Below are 18,063 nucleotides of genomic sequence, written 5' to 3'. Positions count from 1 at the left end.
GGATTTTTCGTAGTCTGCCTTTGCCTGCCTAATCTCCTTTGTGACTTGGTTACAGACCAACTTATATCTATCATAGGCTTTCATGTCACCCATTAATTTATATGTATCCCATGCATTTTTCTTCTCTGCCACATGTCTCATTAGTTCATCTGACAACCATTTAGGCCTAAACCTTGAACAATATTTCTTAGTTGGTATGTAAAGCCTGGTAGCCTCCAAGATTAGTTCCTTGAATGCTTCCCATTTTGAGTTTGCTGTTGGTAACATCATCAGTTGGTCCCACTGTATAGAATTTAAATACTGTCTCAGACCATCATAGTCGCCTTTACGAAAACAAAAACCCTTCCCTTTACCTCTGATGGTAGTTACCTCCTTGAGTAAATCCCACTTCAACACACTGTGATCACTGCCACCTAGTGGTTCATTTATCTGCAGGTTCTTAATGCATGAAGAGTCACTACTGATAATCAGATCAAGAGTATTGCTCCCTCTTGTTGCCTCACGAACATGCTGGTGTAGAAAACAATCATCCAATAAATCCACAAAAGCCTTGCTAGTGTGCGAGTGACCAACCCACAAATTCCAGTCAATATCTGGGAAATTAAAATCCCCCATTATAAGACTCTCTGATTTACTGGCCCACTCTATTTCCCTGTACAATATCTTATTATACTCATCAGAGTCATTAGGCCTATAGCACACTCCTACTCTCAATTTTGATTTCCCTATGCTTATGTCACACCAAACTGATTCGGCACTGTCCTGTCCATCGATGTCGACTGGCTTCACTTCCTTGGACTTTATGTGTTTCTTAATTAATAGCATAACCCCTCCTCCCCTCCTATCCTGTCTATCCTTTCTATACACATTGTATTCGTTGGTAGAATAGCCATCCCCTGAAGTCGTTATAGAAAAAAAAAAAAAAATAGGGAAATCCCTGTGTTAGGTTCTGTGCTATTGAACTTTTGGAAAAATCTAGATTTCAAAGTTTTATTACTATTTGATAATGCACCAAGCTATCCAAAAGATTTAAGTCATCCAAATGTTGAAGTAATGTTCCTACCACCTAATACAACTTCTTTAATTTAGCCATTAGATCAAAGCATTATATCTATCTTTAAAACTCATTATATCAGAAAATTGTTAAAATGTATTTTGGAAAAAACTGATTTCGAATCTATTGAAGTGATGGAGGCCAGGAAACATTTTTCAATTGTGGACTGTATCAGCTTTATCGCACAAAGAAGTAAAACCGTCAACATTAAATGCATGTTGGAAAAGTGTATGGCCAGAGTCAGTTCATTCAGGAAATATGGTCGAACTAGTAGGAAACATAATCAGTGCAATAGTAGAACTTGGTAAGTCAGTAGGGGGAGAAGGTTTTGATGTTATGACTACTGAAGCCCTTCTGGGTAGCACAGTTGGTAGAATAGCCATCCCCACCCCAACACTGGGTGGAAAAGACCAGAGTTGAATCCCGTCGATGACAGGAGGAATTTTTATGGGTCTTTTTCACAAAGTGGCTGAGTTAGTCGGTCTCGGGCAAGAGCAGCATGGTTTTCTTCTCCCAGAAACTGTGTTTTTTGTCAAGCAAAACAGAAAATCGACGTCAAAACACAAGCAGTTTATTTTGTTCACAGAGCAAAATGGCCTTAGTCACCAGTGCTCCTAAAAAAAAAAAAAAAAAAAATGGTTACTGAAGACGTTCAAGAATTACTGGTAGAAAAAGAGGCTGGCAAAGCGGATTTTGTGCAAATGGCATTGGAGGTAAACCAAATCAATTTAGAGCAGATGAAAATTCTGAACTTACAAATTTTACATTAAAAAGCATATGGGATGACTAAGTTAGCCGAACAATTAGAATCTTAATTTCTGAATGCAGATTCTTTGACTGAAAGGAGCCCAAAGTTCAAAAGGGAGCTTCAAAAATGCTTAGTTCCATACGAAATTTACAAAGATCTATCAAGCAAAAGCGAACAAATGCAGTTAATCGTTTTTTTTAAAGAGAGCGGAAGATACACGAAATCTGGGATTGTGTACTTTTGCTAGCTTTTGGAACGTAACCTCCCTTTTTTCTACTGGTTCTGAGTCCCGTATAACACAGTTTCGCACTACACAAGATTTTATAGGAACCTAACTACAGCGTTATACGAGGGTTACCTGTAAAGTTGTTCAGAGATTTCTTGCAGGGAAAGTTAGTTATCAAGCAAACTTCAAACGTAACAAGATTATCAACTAGAATTTTTTAATTTTTTTTTTTTGCATAATTTGTTTTATATAAAAAAATAATGGTTATATTTTAACATTCAGTTTCTATTTCCAGTGATATGCTTTCTCTTTTTTTTTTTTTTTATCTAACACATCATTCCTATTTTTATTATTCATATATATATATACTGTACAGTCAATTCCAGTTATTTGGGACACATCGGGACTACTGCATTTTCGCCCGATTAAGCAGCTGCTCCAATTATCCGAAGTTTCACGTAAAGAGTTAAAAATACAATGGATCCCCACTTTACAATTGGTTCACTGTACAATCAAATCACGTTATGATGGACTCATCATAGTAAAGTACCATTCACTATACGATGTATAGTAAGCGCCAGTCTTTGTGATCACATTTGTGAATTGAATTATAATTCTATTAAACAGCGATTCTAATTAGCGAAAATTGGAGGAATATTACCCACAGGCTATAAAAGTAAAGATATATTAAGCACAAATTTACCCTTATTACCTTACCAATTAAAAAATTAAATGATGTGTGAAAACCAAAAGAATATACATGATAATCGGAATAATTAATACTTACTGTAATATGTACATACTAACTAGTTGACATTTCTGTTCACTGACATTTGTAGGTGGAGGTTAAAATTTAAAACAGTAAAAAGAGAAGCAATCAATAACAAAGAACTTGGCGCACACAAATTGCAAGTAACACGATACGCACAAGTGAGAATGGAGTAACAAGTTAAGAAGCTTTAAAAATAGGAATGAAGAGAAGATTCTGAAAATTAATTTTTGAAGATTCCATGGAAGTGTAAACACATTTCACCATAATAACCCACAGAATTCCAGCTATCGGTATTATCGCAAATTCAATAAGATCGAGTTTACTATCCATTTATGATAGATTTCACTAACAGAAAAGCCCAATAAACAGGTGGCTGCTAATTGTTTTTATTGTTTTATGGTTGTGACCTCCAGAAATTCGACCAAACCATGTGGTACGGTCGCAGACAATCGTAGGGTAATCTCCAGTGCTGTGGTCTTCTGCCCCGATTAAAAGCCATGTTGTCCCAATTAAGCGACCCTGGCTATTTTCTTAATTGGGTTCTGTTTTTTAAGATTTGCCCCAAATAAAAAGCTGCCCCAATTAACTGGTGGCCCAAATAACTGGAATCCACTGTATAAGAATATTGAGATCAACTGCTACACCACAATAGCGTGCAGCAGAATTGTGCAACTTGGACATCAAAGCAATTATTAAATTATGTAATTAAAAAAAACTATCTGTAAATATTCAAGGAATCAAATACTCAAACATATATTCAAGATTTTAAAATAGATTAAAAAATTACCTGAACTAATGCAACACCAATCATTAACAATACTAGAGATAACCACTGAGATAATTCCAATCTTTTGTGTAGCATGGTAACAGAAAACAGTGCAGTAGTCAGAATCTTCAGCTGGTAAGTAACCTGATTTTCAATTTGTAACATAAACAACCAATTACTTATATAATACATTACACAATCATGGGCACTTATGATACAGCAATTTACATAAAAGTAGCTTTTAATTAATAATAATGTCACATGAAGGGCAAACGTTTGTAATATTTGTAATAATTATACTGGTAAAAGAAATATCACAAATATTTCATTTATCAGTATAATTATTTTTTTTAATATAGGGATTACTGAAGTTCTTGCATATTACACTACCCAACATGATTTTTACCTCCAGCAAATCAATAGTTGTTTCTGGTTAAGTTTTAGGTATAGAATTTAAAATCGATCATAAAAAATTTCCTATCACGTCTCAGTTTTAAGACAGATAGATAACTGGATTCTGTACAAAGATATCATTACTGTTTGAAATTTTAAAATTTATTAACTTTTGGCTGGTTTTGTTTATTGGGCTAAACATTAAGCAAGTACATCATTCTTGCAATATAGCATATTTTGACTTTGATGCACTTTTCCAGCCAAGTCAGTATTTTTATTATTATTCTTGTAGCGTAGTTCAAATTTACCAATTTCTTTTACTGTTTTTAGCTAATGCCTTGTTAAAATGGAGAAGACAAAGCACAGAACTTGTGTCAATCACCCAGACAACTTCTGCTATTGTGGACACTTAACCCCAAAAACTCAGAGGAAGAAAATATACAATGTCACAAAAGTTGCATATTCATCGTACTTTGGCTGCAAGATCGGTGACCAAGTCGGTGATGGAGAGAGTGAGGAATTCATAGTTTTTTTGACTGAAATATCTGTCCCAATCTGACAAGTTTCTGAATTCCGTTATCACAGAAGCTATCAAGTTTCTGATACATATAGCAACACGAACGTTACACACACTAGATTTCTTCATTCTGGACAAAATGTTAATGATGATTCATATGCTTCAATAATTTCATGTCTACGAGCAGACTTGATTTGATTTTGATTTGTGTGGCGCAAACTCTAAGAGCAGACACGATGGCAAATACAATCAGTGGCACACTGATAATGTGCTGTCACTGCACAACTATACATTTCTATACATAACTATTTCTAACAAAATCTGATGTGGAGCTAAAAAGTGCTTTTGCGGCCTGAACTTTGCAACCCAGCAATATTTAGATTTTTAGTCTAATGAAAACCTGATCTTGTTTGCTAGCACTTCCAGACATAGAAGTGCCAAAACAATTGTATGTCACTGGCTGCACACAAACTATCTCAGTTTCTATGACAGTGGAATTCAGTTCTGAACTGCTCTAGTGACTACGTAAGTAGTAAAACAAATGCAATTTCATTTGCATGTAATGTAATACTGCTGAAAGTTATATATATATTTTTTTGTAATAAATTATCTGCAAGGACATTACCTCTCTCTCTTAGGAAACTACGGTGTGTCTAAATGGATGCCTGCAAGTAGCCCTCCAACATTAGTTAGACAGTCCTTGCTTGGACTGCTGTTTACAGGCTTACGGTATTACACTTGTATGAAATTAATGGCAAAAATGGTAATATTTAAAAGTATATATGATAAATTACATAAGATTTCAATAAAATTCATAAATTATATAAATCTTTCATGAAAAAAAATATATATATACTGTATATCTGAATATATGAATATAAATATATATACAGTATATATATATATCATGAAAGATATATACATATATATATTTCATGAATATATATATTTATATTAGTTCATAAATTATATAAATATATATTTAATTTATTTACACAAATGCTTGTCTTTCAAAAGGAAAAATATTAGTGTTTGTTGCATTCAGTTTCTTTGTTACTACATCACAGTATCCAATCAGATTGATCCGACAAGTAACATAACAAAATCCATGCTGTAAAATAACTTAACAAATCTGTGCAGTAAAACGACATTCTTATCTAGATGGTCCTGCATTATTTGTTTAACCAGTGACAGCATTATTTTCTCTGGAACAGAAATATAACACATTGCATTGCATACATAAACAAACATGTTTACTTTTAGTTTCAGCAAATTGTTTTCCACTTTCTTCTCAGTTATAACAAAATTCAGTTTGTCAGCTAACTCAGCAGGTTCATCAGCAATAGAACCATCAATGTCAAGTGGACCAATCTGATTCATCCTCTTCCTTCTAGACTTTGCATAAATAAAGAAGTCTTTACTGTTTTTCTTTGCATCCTTTGACAAAGATTTCTAGTAATCTGCCTTTGCTTGCCTAACATCATTTGTGACTTGATTACAGACTATCTTATATCTACCATAGGTATCTGTATCTTCTGATAATTTATATGCATCCCATGAATTTTTCTTCTCAGCCATATGTCTGATTAGTTCATCTGACATCCATTTAGGTCTAAACCTTGAACAGTATTTCTTAATTGGTATGAAAAGCCTAGTACCTTCCAAGATTAATTCCTGGAATACTTTCCATTTAGAATTTGCTGTTGGTAACATCATCAGTTGGTCCCACTATATAAAATTTAAAAAATCTCTGAGACCACTGTAATCACCTTTACAAAAGCAAAATCCCTTCCCTTTACTCCTAATGGTAGTTACATCTTTAAGTAAATCCCACATAAGTACACCATATTAGATAAAGGAACCACCTAATGGTTCCTTTATCTGTCAATTCTTAAAGCATGAAGAATCAAAGCTGATAATCAGATCAAGAATATTTTTTATTTTTATGTAAACCCCAAACACGAGAGGTATTGGAACATATAGTACTTAGTACTGTGCTTGGGTTGGACGTTGAGAAGACGAAAGAAGATATTTGTTGACATTAGATTTGAACTTCTCTAGACTGTAATTTTCAGGAATTACGTATGAAGGAAGGTTGTTCCAGAAAAGGCAGTTGAATGAATAAACAAGGAAGATAAAAGGTTGGTTCTGTGAGTTTGAAGTTGGAAAGTAAATGGTTGTTGGCTGGTGGCGGCACGTGTTCGAACTGTTTTGAAAGAGAGAGCAGGAATTATAGAAGCCAATTCAGAAGAACAGTGCCCATAGATGTATCTGTAGAAGAGACATGCAGCAGAAACAGTACATCTATGAGACAGCGAGTGGAGAGACTCTGTTAGAGATGAATCATTAATTAACCTAACTGCCCTCTTCTGAATGGAATCAAGAAGCCAGAGAGAGAGGTTTTGAGGGCACCACCCCAGATGTGGGAACAATATTCCATGATAGGGCAGATATGCAATTTGTACAGAGTGAACAGCTGTTTGGAAGAAAAGTAATGCCGAGAGCGAAAGAGAAAACCAAGTTTTGTAGATGCAGAGAAAGCAATATTTGTAATGTGCTTGTGCCAACAGAGATTAGAAGTCAGGGTAATCCACAAAAGAGATATATAATTTTTCCTAGAAATCGGAGTGTCACCAAAGATAGGGGCAGAAGAATCCTTTCCATAGGGGCAGAAGAATCCTTTTTGTGAGATATAAGAAAAGACTGAGTTTTAGAAGGATTGAAATCAACTAAGTTGTCTTTGCCCCACTGGAGAATTACCTGGAGATTGGCATTTAAGGAATTGGTAGCAGATTTTCGAGAAGTTGAAACTGATTGAGCAGGACAAGGTTTCTTAAAATGGAAAGTGGAATGCAATGTGCTATCATCGGCAAAACTATGGATAGGACTTCCAGTCAATGGAAGAAAGTCATTAATATATAAGAGGAAAATTGTGGGGAAAAGACCTGAACCTTGGGGGACACCGGCATTACTGCAGAAGTTAGAAGACAGAGAGCCATCTACCATCACCCTCAGTCAGCGATCAGAGAGAAAACTGGGTAACCAATTACAAAAAACAGTTGGCAAACCATAAGATGGAAGCTTGTGTAGATGACCTTTGTGCCAAACACGATCGAAAGCCTTTGAGATGTCAAGAGCAACTCCTTGTGTTTCACTGAACTTTTCCATTGAATTAGTCCATAAAAGGGTAACATATGCCAGAATATCACCAGTGGATCAACACTGACGGAATCTATACTGGCGATCGTTGATCAGAGGGAAGGTTTCTAGGTAGTTTAAGAGTTGGCAGTTAATTAATTTCATTTCTCCATTACTTTAGAAAGAGTAGAATTGCAATGGAATGATAATTGAATGGGAGGGATTTGTCACCCTGTTTAGGAACTGGATGGACATGAGCAAATTTCCAAGAAGGAAAAACACCTTTGGAATAAGAAAGTGAAAGGCGGCAGAGAACAGGAGTAAGTTCGGGATCACAGGTTTTGAGAACAAGTGGAGAAATACCATCATGACCTGGAGCTTTCTTAGAATCAAGATTCATCAAAATCCTTCTGATATCCTTTTGACGGAAGACCACAGGAGGCATTGAATGGAGCGTGTTGGGAATGGTGACATCAAGATCATTAATACATGAGTTGGAACAAAAATAGGATGCTAGCAGGTCAGCTTTATCCTTGGCTGAAGTGATAACAGAACCATCTGGTTTGGACAGAGGTGGGAGCAAAGATGGGTAAAAGTTGCGGCCAATAGCTTTGGCAAGAGACCAGAATTTTGGCTACCATTAGGGCAAGAAGCAACTTTTCTACTCTTAGCCTGTTCAAACTCTAGTTTGGACTGATTAATAACTGCTTTATGATTGTTGCAAGCTTTGGTGTAGGCAGAAAATAAAACTGAAGAATTAGAAACAAGTACGCGATGTTCTTATCTTGAAAAGCTTTAACACATTTATTAGAAACCTATGGATTAGATAAAGGCGAGATTTTAAAGTGAAGTGTGGGATAAAGGATTCCATTCCTGCAAGAATAATTTCACTGACACAATCTGAGCAAATGTTGACATCAGAAGTTTTGAAACAGTAATCCGACCAAGGAAAAGAAGAAAAGAAATCTTGCAGGTCATCCCATTTTGCATTCTTGTAACGCCAACCAATACGAGGTTGGGAAGATAAATTCATGAGATAAATTCTCCATTGGAGAAGAGACAATCACCAAGTTGTGATCTAAGGTGCCTAAAGGACTTCTCAATTCGACCTTGTACTTAGAAGGGTTGTTTGTGAGAAAAAAATTCAAGCGTATTGGCTGTATGATTAGGATTGTCCGGTATTCTTGTAGGTAAATGAACAATCTGTGCTAGGTCATTAGTAATTTCAAAAGCCTCATCTCAACCTGCTGGGTCGGTGTGACTAGAAAACGGAAGCCAGCTGGAGTTGTGAACATTAAAATCGCCAAGGAAAATTACCTCACTGTTAGGAAAGTTGGACTGGAGAAAGTCAAGTTGCAAAGAGAGGAAGTCAAAGAGTTCCAAGTGATTAGTGGAATTTGGAGAACGGTAGAGACAAAAGATGAATCTGACACAATGATATAGAGAGATTTTAAGCCAGAGAAGATCGAAAAGAGGAGATTCCAAATTACCAAGTCTCTGACAGGAAATATCGGAATGGACATTATGCACATCTACCACCTTTGAGGCGAAAGGAATCATACAGCGAATAATATGGGCAGCTGAGATGAGCAGTAGTTGAATCAATCGATAACTGAGATTCTGTCAGAAAAAGTACATGGGGTTTGGCAGACTGCAAGTGGAAATGGACATCGTTGAGTTTAGAATTGAGACCACGTATATTTGTGGTCTCATTATTAAGAAGTGTTTGGGAGGTTTAGATCTTTTTGCAGATAAGCTTACTCTATTAGTTTGACAATTCATGGTGTATTCAATGGTAAGAAAAAGTGGATGGGACATGCTGTATGAAGTAATGAAATTTTTGGATATGGCGTACACATGGTAAGAATATACCCAGATCCTTGACATAATGTGGCCTCGACAATGCCTCCCGCATACACACTACTTGGACTCCCTCAAGTCACTATCTGGCAGAGTAGAGGAGCAAGATTATACACTAGCTGATCCGGAAGCCTCCTAGAGAGTTACCAATAGGTTCGGTCCGGTGTACTAACTAGCAGCCAGCCTGCGAACACCGTTTTAGAGCTGTACCCTCGAATGGTAAGGAAGATTGGATCTTGCCACGATGTTCATCATAATCTCGAAAGTCATCAATCATACTGCATGATGGAAGAGATGGAGAAGGGTTGACCAGAACTTAGCTCTGGAGACTGAATATGGGTTCCACCACTTCAAACCTCCAATAAGCAAAGTGGTGGTATTGCACCGGTTGATGAGAGTCATCTACCACCTAGGGATGTGCTGATAAATTTTTAATGACCAGCTCTCTAAAAGAAAGTTAGTTTTAATTGCAGCTGCTGCCCTTATGCAGTGCTACCTGGGCGCCTCCGTAGCCAGGTGGGAAGGAGCAGCAGTGCGTAGCATAGGCTTCTTGATTAGAACGGGGTTTGAGCCTGTCACCACCAAATACGGAGGATGCGGAAAGGTCAGGGAATGATCACCGCATATCCCGGAGCAATATGGCCTTAGTTGCTAATGCCCCTAAAAAACAAATAACAGTGCTACCTGTCTCCCACGATCCTTTGTGCCGAGGATGCTATGCGACATGATCGATTAAATGACTTTCCTTTCCCCGACTATGGTGTGTTTTTGCCGCCAGGGAGGTCATTTTTTTTTTTTCTCTTGAAGACAACAGCCGTTGCTGTATGCTTTCACCCAAATCAGCTACTTCATTGCTTCTCCAATCTTTAGAAATCTTCATACCCATCTTATTTTCCACTCCAATAGTTCCAATCTCTTTACATAATGCACAGCCAATCTCTAATTTTGATAATTTAGCCAATTACAGTGGAGCCTCGACTTACGATGACATTGACATCCAATCTACCTTCCATACTATCGTTTATTTCAAGGACCGATGATATTTGCAGGTACTGATAGCTTTCCGATATAGTTGGAACAACACCTGGGTGGAAATTTTCAGAAACGTGGCGCATGGAACATCACTTGTATGATTGTTCTCAACCAATTAACATTTTTTTTATTGTTCAACAATGTTATTGTTCAATGCATTTTGCACAGAACATGACTTGTACGATTGTTCTCAACAAATTGATATCTTTTTTTTTGTTCAACGTGTTTCATGCGGAACATCATTTGTATGATTATTTCAGATCTATGATGATCTGAAACTTAAAGCTCCATCAACCAGTGGCAGTGCTATGCGCTTTAAAGACTTTAAAGCCAGCAAAGGCTAGTATGAGCACTTCAAAAAAGGACGAATGTCAAAAGTGTTGAAAGGCATGGGGGAGGCATCCAGTAATGATAAAAAAGCAGCTGAGACCTTCAAAATTGAATTACAAGAGTTTGTTGATCAGGAGGGTTATCTTCCCCAGCAGGTTTTTAACACTGACGAAACTGGCCTCTTCTGGAAGTGAATGCCCAGGAGAACGTGCATCACTGAGAATGAGACTAGTTTACTTGGGAAGATAGGCTCACTCTCCTGTTGGGGGCCAATGGCATTTGGATTTTATGCTGAAGCCCTTGCTTGTGTATCACTATAATACCCCCAGAATATTTAAACAACAAAAGGTCAACAAAGGCATGTTGGGAGCATTTGCCGCAGTAACAAGAAGGCCTGGGTTATGGGATATATCTCTTCAATGAATGGGAGCTTGAAGTTTTCTGTCCTTCAGTGAAGAAGAGTCCTTGAGAAAAATAAGCTTCCTGTGAAGGCACTGCTCTAGCTGGATAATGCACCAGGCTATGATCCCAACCTTGTTCAATCTCTTAAGGCACAATTTGACTTTGTTCAAATCAAATTTTTGCCACCTAACACCACTCTTCTTCTTCAACCAATGGACCAGCAAGTGATTGCAAACTTCAAGAAAACCTACCCCACAAAAATGTTCACAAGTTGCTTTGCACCGACCTCTGGTGAAAATGCTGTTACCCTCAAAGATTTTTGGAGGCTGAAGTTCAACGTGCTGGATTGTGTGAGGCTGATTGTAAGTTCTTGCAATGATGTTTCCACCAGGTGCTTAAATTCAGCCTTGAAAAATATCTGGCATTTAATTATCCATAACGTTGACGGATTTGAAGATGATGGTGTTTTGACAAATGATATTGTCACTCTTGAAAAATCAATGGGTTTGAAAGTTGCCGAAGAGGATGTGGAGGATGTTATTGATGCTAATGGGTATGAGCTAACAACAGAGAAGCTACAGTTGGAGAAAATTAGAGAGTGACACTGGAGAGGAAGAGGAAGAAAACGACACCCAAAAAATGTCAGCTAAAGAGTTGAAGACCGTCATTTCTTGTTGTGAGCATTTAAGAGAAGTGATAAAAACACCCCGACATTGAAAACACTGAAGTCATTTCTTACATACCTTTCTTACAAACAGTGAATGTTAATTTATTGTTTGTTTTTTATTTTAAGATGTTTTATGACTATTTTTTTCACTAATTTTTAACATGCAAGAAATACCTTTATGTGTTGTTGGGGAATGAATTACAGGAAATCAATGTATTATTGGTTTCAACTTACAATATTTTCAACATACAATGGGTTTTGTTGAGAAAATTACCATCGGATGTTGGGGCCCCCACAGTATACTTTGCACTTTTTTTTTTTTTTTTTTTGATCAACAGTCCAGCAACCTTGATCAGGCAATTATGTTAGTCATCTCTTGCTGTTGAACACAGATAATATCAGGAACAAAAACAGCCTTTGAAACAGTCTTTGTAATAAAGTCTTCTCACATTCTCACTTGTTTTTGATTTCTTAACTATAGAAGATGAAAAAAAAAAAACTGGTAATTCTTTTAATTTTTACTTTACGGTTCAAGACACTTTTTTTTTTATTTTTTAAATTAATACTAAAAATGTCTATTGCACAGACAGTTAAATAAAGCTGTTGCACCTAAGTTGAAAGTGCACAAATACAAAGTTATTAATGTTTTTTGAAGATGTCTGACAAAAAATCTTGGCTATGAATACGAATTCATACGAAAATACAAATATAAAATATTCATATTTTATTTTACGAATGTTCATACAAAGTTCCTTTGACATCAGTTTTCAAAGTTTATAATGCAGCTATCAATGGAAATATTTTCTGGAAATTTTGTTAGAAGAAAAAATATACATCCAGAAAACATGCTGCAATTGTTCCCTAAAAACAATTGCAATAAAACAAACTTTCTTTTACTAAATGCGCATTGCAGTGTTATCAGTTTTACACCAGTTTTTCTATTTCTGTTGTGGCTTCTGATAGATGAATTTCCTTAATATTTGTTAGTAGATACAATACACATTGAAGAAAGGAAGTGCAATATTTTCAGTTTTCAAAAACAATTCGTTACAATTCTTTCGGTTATGTTTCTTATGCCATGAAACATTTGAGTGGGTTTTTTTTTTTTTTTTCTGTATCGTGCTCATCAGTGACAGGGCCTTCATATCACTCACTGCTCCGTGTCTGTACAACTCCGTGTCTGTTTGCTGATGCTATCGAGGCAATGTTAGGTGGGTCGGAAAACTGCTAGATTGGGGGGATACAAGGACTAATAGATTAACAGTAGCCACTGGCAGAGGTGAAAGTGATTCTTGCACTGCTTCTATTGCAATGAGCCGCAGCCTGGAAAATAAGATGCAGGATATTTCAGAGACTGCTGGGAATCATTGGGGTACAAGTAAACACATGGGTTGTGTTAGGGTAGCTAAGAAAAAGAACAGGTGCATGTATACTTGTGTGTACACCAATGCTAGGAGTTTAGTAAATAAATTTGATGAATTTGAGGTATTGCTCAAAACATCAAAGGCAGATATTGTGGGGATTTCAGAGACGTGGTGTCACACAGATATAAGAAATGCAGAACTGGAATTTGGGGAGTACAATGTCTACAGAAAGGATAGACAGGATAGGAAGGGAGGAGGGGTTATGCTATTAGTTAAAAAACACATAAAATCCAAGGAAGTGAAGCCAGTCGACATCGCTGGACAGTGCAGTGTCGAGTCAGTTTGGTGTGACATAAGCATTGGGAGATCAAAATTGAGAGTAGGAGTGTGCTATAGGCCTAATGACTCTGATGAGTATAATAAGAAACTGTTCGGAGAAATAGAGTGGGCCAGTAAATCAGAGAGTCTTATAATGGGGGATTTTAATTTCCCAGATATTGACTGGAATTTGGGGGCTGGTCACTCACACAGTAGCAAGGCTTTTGTGGATTTATTGGATGATTGTTTTCTACATCAGCATGTTCGGGAGGCAACTAGAGGGAGTAATACTCTTGATTTGATTATCAGTAGTGATTCTTCATGCATTAAGAATCTGCAGATAAATGAACCACTTGGTGGCAGTGATCACAGTGTGCTGAAGTGGGAGTTACTCAAAGAGGTAACTACCATTAGGGGTAAAGGGAAGGGGTATTGCTTTCGTAAAGGCGACTACAATGGACTGAGACAGTATTTAAATTCTATACAGTGGGATCAACTGATGATATTGCCAACAGCAAATTCAAAATGGGAAGCATTCAAAGAACTTATCGTGGAAGCTACTAGGCTTTACATACCAACTAAGAAATATTGTTCAAGGTTTAGGCCTAAATGGTTGTCAGATGAACTAATGAGGCATATGGCAGAGAAGAAAAATGCATGGGATACATACAAATTAACACGTGACACGGACGCCTATGATAGATACAAGTTGATCTGTAACCAAGTTACAAAGGAGGTTAGGCAGGCGAAGGCAGATTACGAGAGATCCTTGGCAAGGGATGCGAAGAAAAACAGCAAAGAGTTCTTTACTTATGTAAACTCTAGAAGGAAGGGGATGAATCAGATTGGTCCACTTGAGATCGATGGGTCAACTGTTGATGACCCTGCTCGGGTAGCTAACAAACTAAATGAATATTTTGCATCGACATTCACACATGAGGAGTTATTCAGCGAGGGGAATGCCAGAGGTGTATTCAACTCTAGCAGTAAGCTAGAGAATCTTGTAATAACTGAGAGCAAAGTGGAGGAGAAATTGTTGAAGATAAACACAAGAAAGGCACCTGGGGTGGATGGGATCTATCCAGTTATATTAAAGGAGGCAGCAAAGGAGGTAAGCAAACCCTTAGCCATAATTATGAGAGCTTCCTTGGACTCAGGGGAGGTACCCATTGACTGGAGATGTGCAAATGTGACCCCAATTCACAAAGGGGGATCAAAGGCTGACACAAGTAATTATAGACCTGTGAGTTTAACTTCTGTTCCCGGAAAATTAATGGAGGCACTGGTGAAAGAAGCACTGCAGGATCATCTAGACAAGACTTCAGTTATAGCTAGGACACAGCATGGTTTTGTTAAGGGGAAGTCTTGCCTGACCAATTTGATTGGATACTATGATGCAGTCACAAAAGAACTGGATGCAGGGAATAACTTTGATATTATATACTTGGATCTTAGAAAGGCTTTTGATACTGTTGCACATGGAAGACTGCTGCACAAATTGGAGCAGTGTGGCATTGGAGGCAAGTTGCTGCTATGGATAAAGGGGTGGTTGAGGGGGAGAAGACAGAGAGTGGTAATCAATGGACACTGCTCATCGTGGACTAATGTTATTAGTGGAGTCCCTCAGGGTTCAGTATTGGGGCCTTTATTGTTTTCTGTATTTATAAATGATATTGATGATGGTATATCAGGCTTAATGTCCAAGTTTGCAGACGATACGAAGGTTGGCAGGGTTGTCAAGGACACTACTGACACTATGCTGCTGCAACAGGATTTGGAAAGGTTGAGCAGATGGGCTTCGAGGTGGCAAATGAAGTTTAACATTGACAAATGTAAAGTACTACATATGGGAAACAGCAACCCCAGAGCAACGTATCAACTCTGTGGTACTACACTGACAGTGGTAGAGAATGAAAGGGACCTGGGGGTGGTGGTGCAGGCAGATATGAAGTTCTCTGAGCAGTGCAGACGAGCTGCAAGAGTAGCTCATGGTGTATTGTCAATGATATATAGGAATTTTTCTAGCAGGGATAAGGAGGTGATTATTCCCTTGTATAAGGCAATGGTCAGGCCACACCTAGAGTACTGTATACAGGCCTGGAGGCCTCATTTCAGGAAGGATGTAGAGCTGCTGGAACGAGTACAGAGAAGGGCAACTAGATTGGTGAATGGGACAAAGGGGTTCTCTTACGAAGAAAGGCTTAAGTTTTGCAAATTACAGTGTCTGGAAACTAGGCACCAGCGGGGTGATCTGATAGAGGTGTACAAAGCCTTGAATGGTTTGAGCATGCTCAATGCTGATGGGATTCTTCCTCTAGCTCAGAAAAATCACCTGAGAGGGCATAAATTCAAATTGAGGAAAGACAGATGTAGGATAGATGTGCGGAAATTTGCCTTTAGCCAGCGGGTGTTTGGTGGGTGGAACAGACTTCCATCCCTTGTCGTGGAAGTTGATAGCCTAAATAAGTTTAAGGCTCAGCTGGACAGGTATTTCGAGCGAACAGAGGGGTGAAGTGGAAGTGGTTATTTTTATTTATTTATGTTACTTCTTTTTTTTTTTTTTTTTTTTTTTGGCTGATGCTGCATAAGCTTGCTTTCTTGCATCAATTGCCTCTACTAATGCTAATGCTAATGCTAACTTATAATTCCTTTTAGCCAGCAGCAGAGCACACACAGGAGAAATTCAAACAAATTCAGTGATGTGATCTATAATCAAGGTCAACGCCTGATTGTTTTTCTCGGGGATAATTAGAAATGCATACTTGAACGTACATTTTTTGCTGTTTGCATGTTAATTAGCAGATTTTTCTAAATTTTAAAGGTGGGATATCAAAGAATACTCTTCTGTTTATGTATATTGATAGTTTCAATTTTGTAAACAGAATAGAAATTATAGAAATAATTAGTTAATTTCACTGTGGTAATTTTCACCCCAGCAGACTAACAATGCATGAAAACGGGATGGGATTGAAGCAGGATGTTTGTTGGAAATAATATTCCTGTAAAATTGCTAGCCGAGATAATCCCTACACCGGCTGCTGCGTATAGAAGGTGTGGGAGAAAAGAACCACAAAGGGTGCTGAAAAAAGAGCTTCCAGCTGGATTTTCTGTGTCACCATATGTGCTTATTGCCCAAATGCCGCTAGCCATGGTGGGTTGAAGTGCATGCCGCTCTATGGTTTATGGCCATTGTCAGTTTAACAACTGGCTTGCAAAATTTTTGAAAATTTAATAACCGGCTCTTGTGAGCCGGCTCCAGCACACCACTGAGTATTACTCTCTATGGTTGCCTATAGAACATGCTGCTGTAAAAAAAAAAATCATCCAATAAATCCACATAAGCTTTGCTAGTGTGAAAGTGACCAACCCACAAGTTCCAGTCTATATCTGGGAAATTAAAATTCCCCATTATAAGATAATCTGATTTACTGGCCCACTCTGTATTTCCCTGTACAGTTTTCATTGTACTCATCAGAGTTATTAGACTTATAACACACTACTACTCTCAACTTGGTGTTCACAATACTTATGTCACACCAAACTGACTCAACACTGCACTGTCCACCCATGTCAACTGGATGCACTTAGATTTTTTATTTGTTTCTTAACTAATAGCATCACCCCTCCTCCCTTTCTAACCTGTCTATCCTTTCTCCCATTGCACTACCCAAATTTCGATTCTGCATTCTTTATCTCTGTGTGACACTATGTCTCTGATATCCCAACAACATCAGCCTTTGATGTCTTTGCTAGCACCTCAAATTCATCAAATTTATTTACTATACTCCTAGCATTGGTGTAGATACAAGCATACATGCACCTATTCTTACTCTTAATTACCCTAACACAACCCATGTATTTACTTGTTCCATGACCACTCTCAGCAGCCTTTAAAATCCCCAGTACCTTGCTTTCCAGGCTGCTGCTCATTCTAATAGAAGCAGTGCAAGAATCACTTTCACCTCTGCCTGTGGCTACCGTTAATCTATTAGTATGTGAATCCCCCCCCCCAAGCTAGCAGTTTTCTGACCCACCTGACACTGCCTCAATAGCATCAGCAAATATTCTTGCACCCTTTATATTTAAGTTTATCCCATTCCTGTAGAAACAATCTCTCCAGTTAACAAGCACAGACCATGTTAGAAAAATTCTACTCCACAAGCCTTGCACAATCTCTCCAGGGGCGAATCGATTGACAAGGCTCTCATCATATACTCCCTCTTATCGTGTCAGGCAGAACTGCAGAACCTTTCAAATTTTTTTCAACATTGACCTGTACTTGTTAAGTCTGCAGAACTCCTACTCTTAATGTCATTAGTGCAAATGTGTACAACAATATCACCCTTTGTGCCCTTAAAAGATGATATCTGCTTTACAATGTCATCAACTTTTTACCCTGGCAGACATACACTGGTCCTATTCTACCTAACCTTTGTACACAATATATTTCCCGTCTCCCTGACATTAGAGGCACCG

The 18,063-nt window shown here is 37.7% G+C and overlaps 1 protein-coding gene across 5 annotated transcripts in view; it reads right to left on the bottom strand.

Annotated features, from left to right (window-relative positions):
- The window catches only part of LOC150077364 (UDP-N-acetylglucosamine transporter-like), a 392,219-nt gene that overhangs the window by 229,902 nt on the left and 144,254 nt on the right, over positions 1–18,063 (bottom strand). For all 5 annotated transcript variants that reach the window (XM_090386783.1, XM_090386784.1, XM_090386781.1 and 2 more), the window contains exon 5: positions 3,588–3,710. In XM_090386783.1, coding sequence (XP_090242909.1) covers positions 3,588–3,710 — 123 coding nt within the window. The remainder of the gene's footprint in view (positions 1–3,587; positions 3,711–18,063) is intronic.

Source organism: Mastigoproctus giganteus, chromosome 12 (genome assembly GCF_048544385.1).
Source record: "Mastigoproctus giganteus isolate SK-2022 chromosome 12, ASM4854438v1, whole genome shotgun sequence".
Classification (NCBI taxonomy): Eukaryota; Metazoa; Arthropoda; class Arachnida; order Uropygi; family Thelyphonidae; genus Mastigoproctus; species Mastigoproctus giganteus.
Note: the sequence above shows the minus strand (reverse complement) of the source record. Positions and strands in the feature narration are given on the sequence as shown.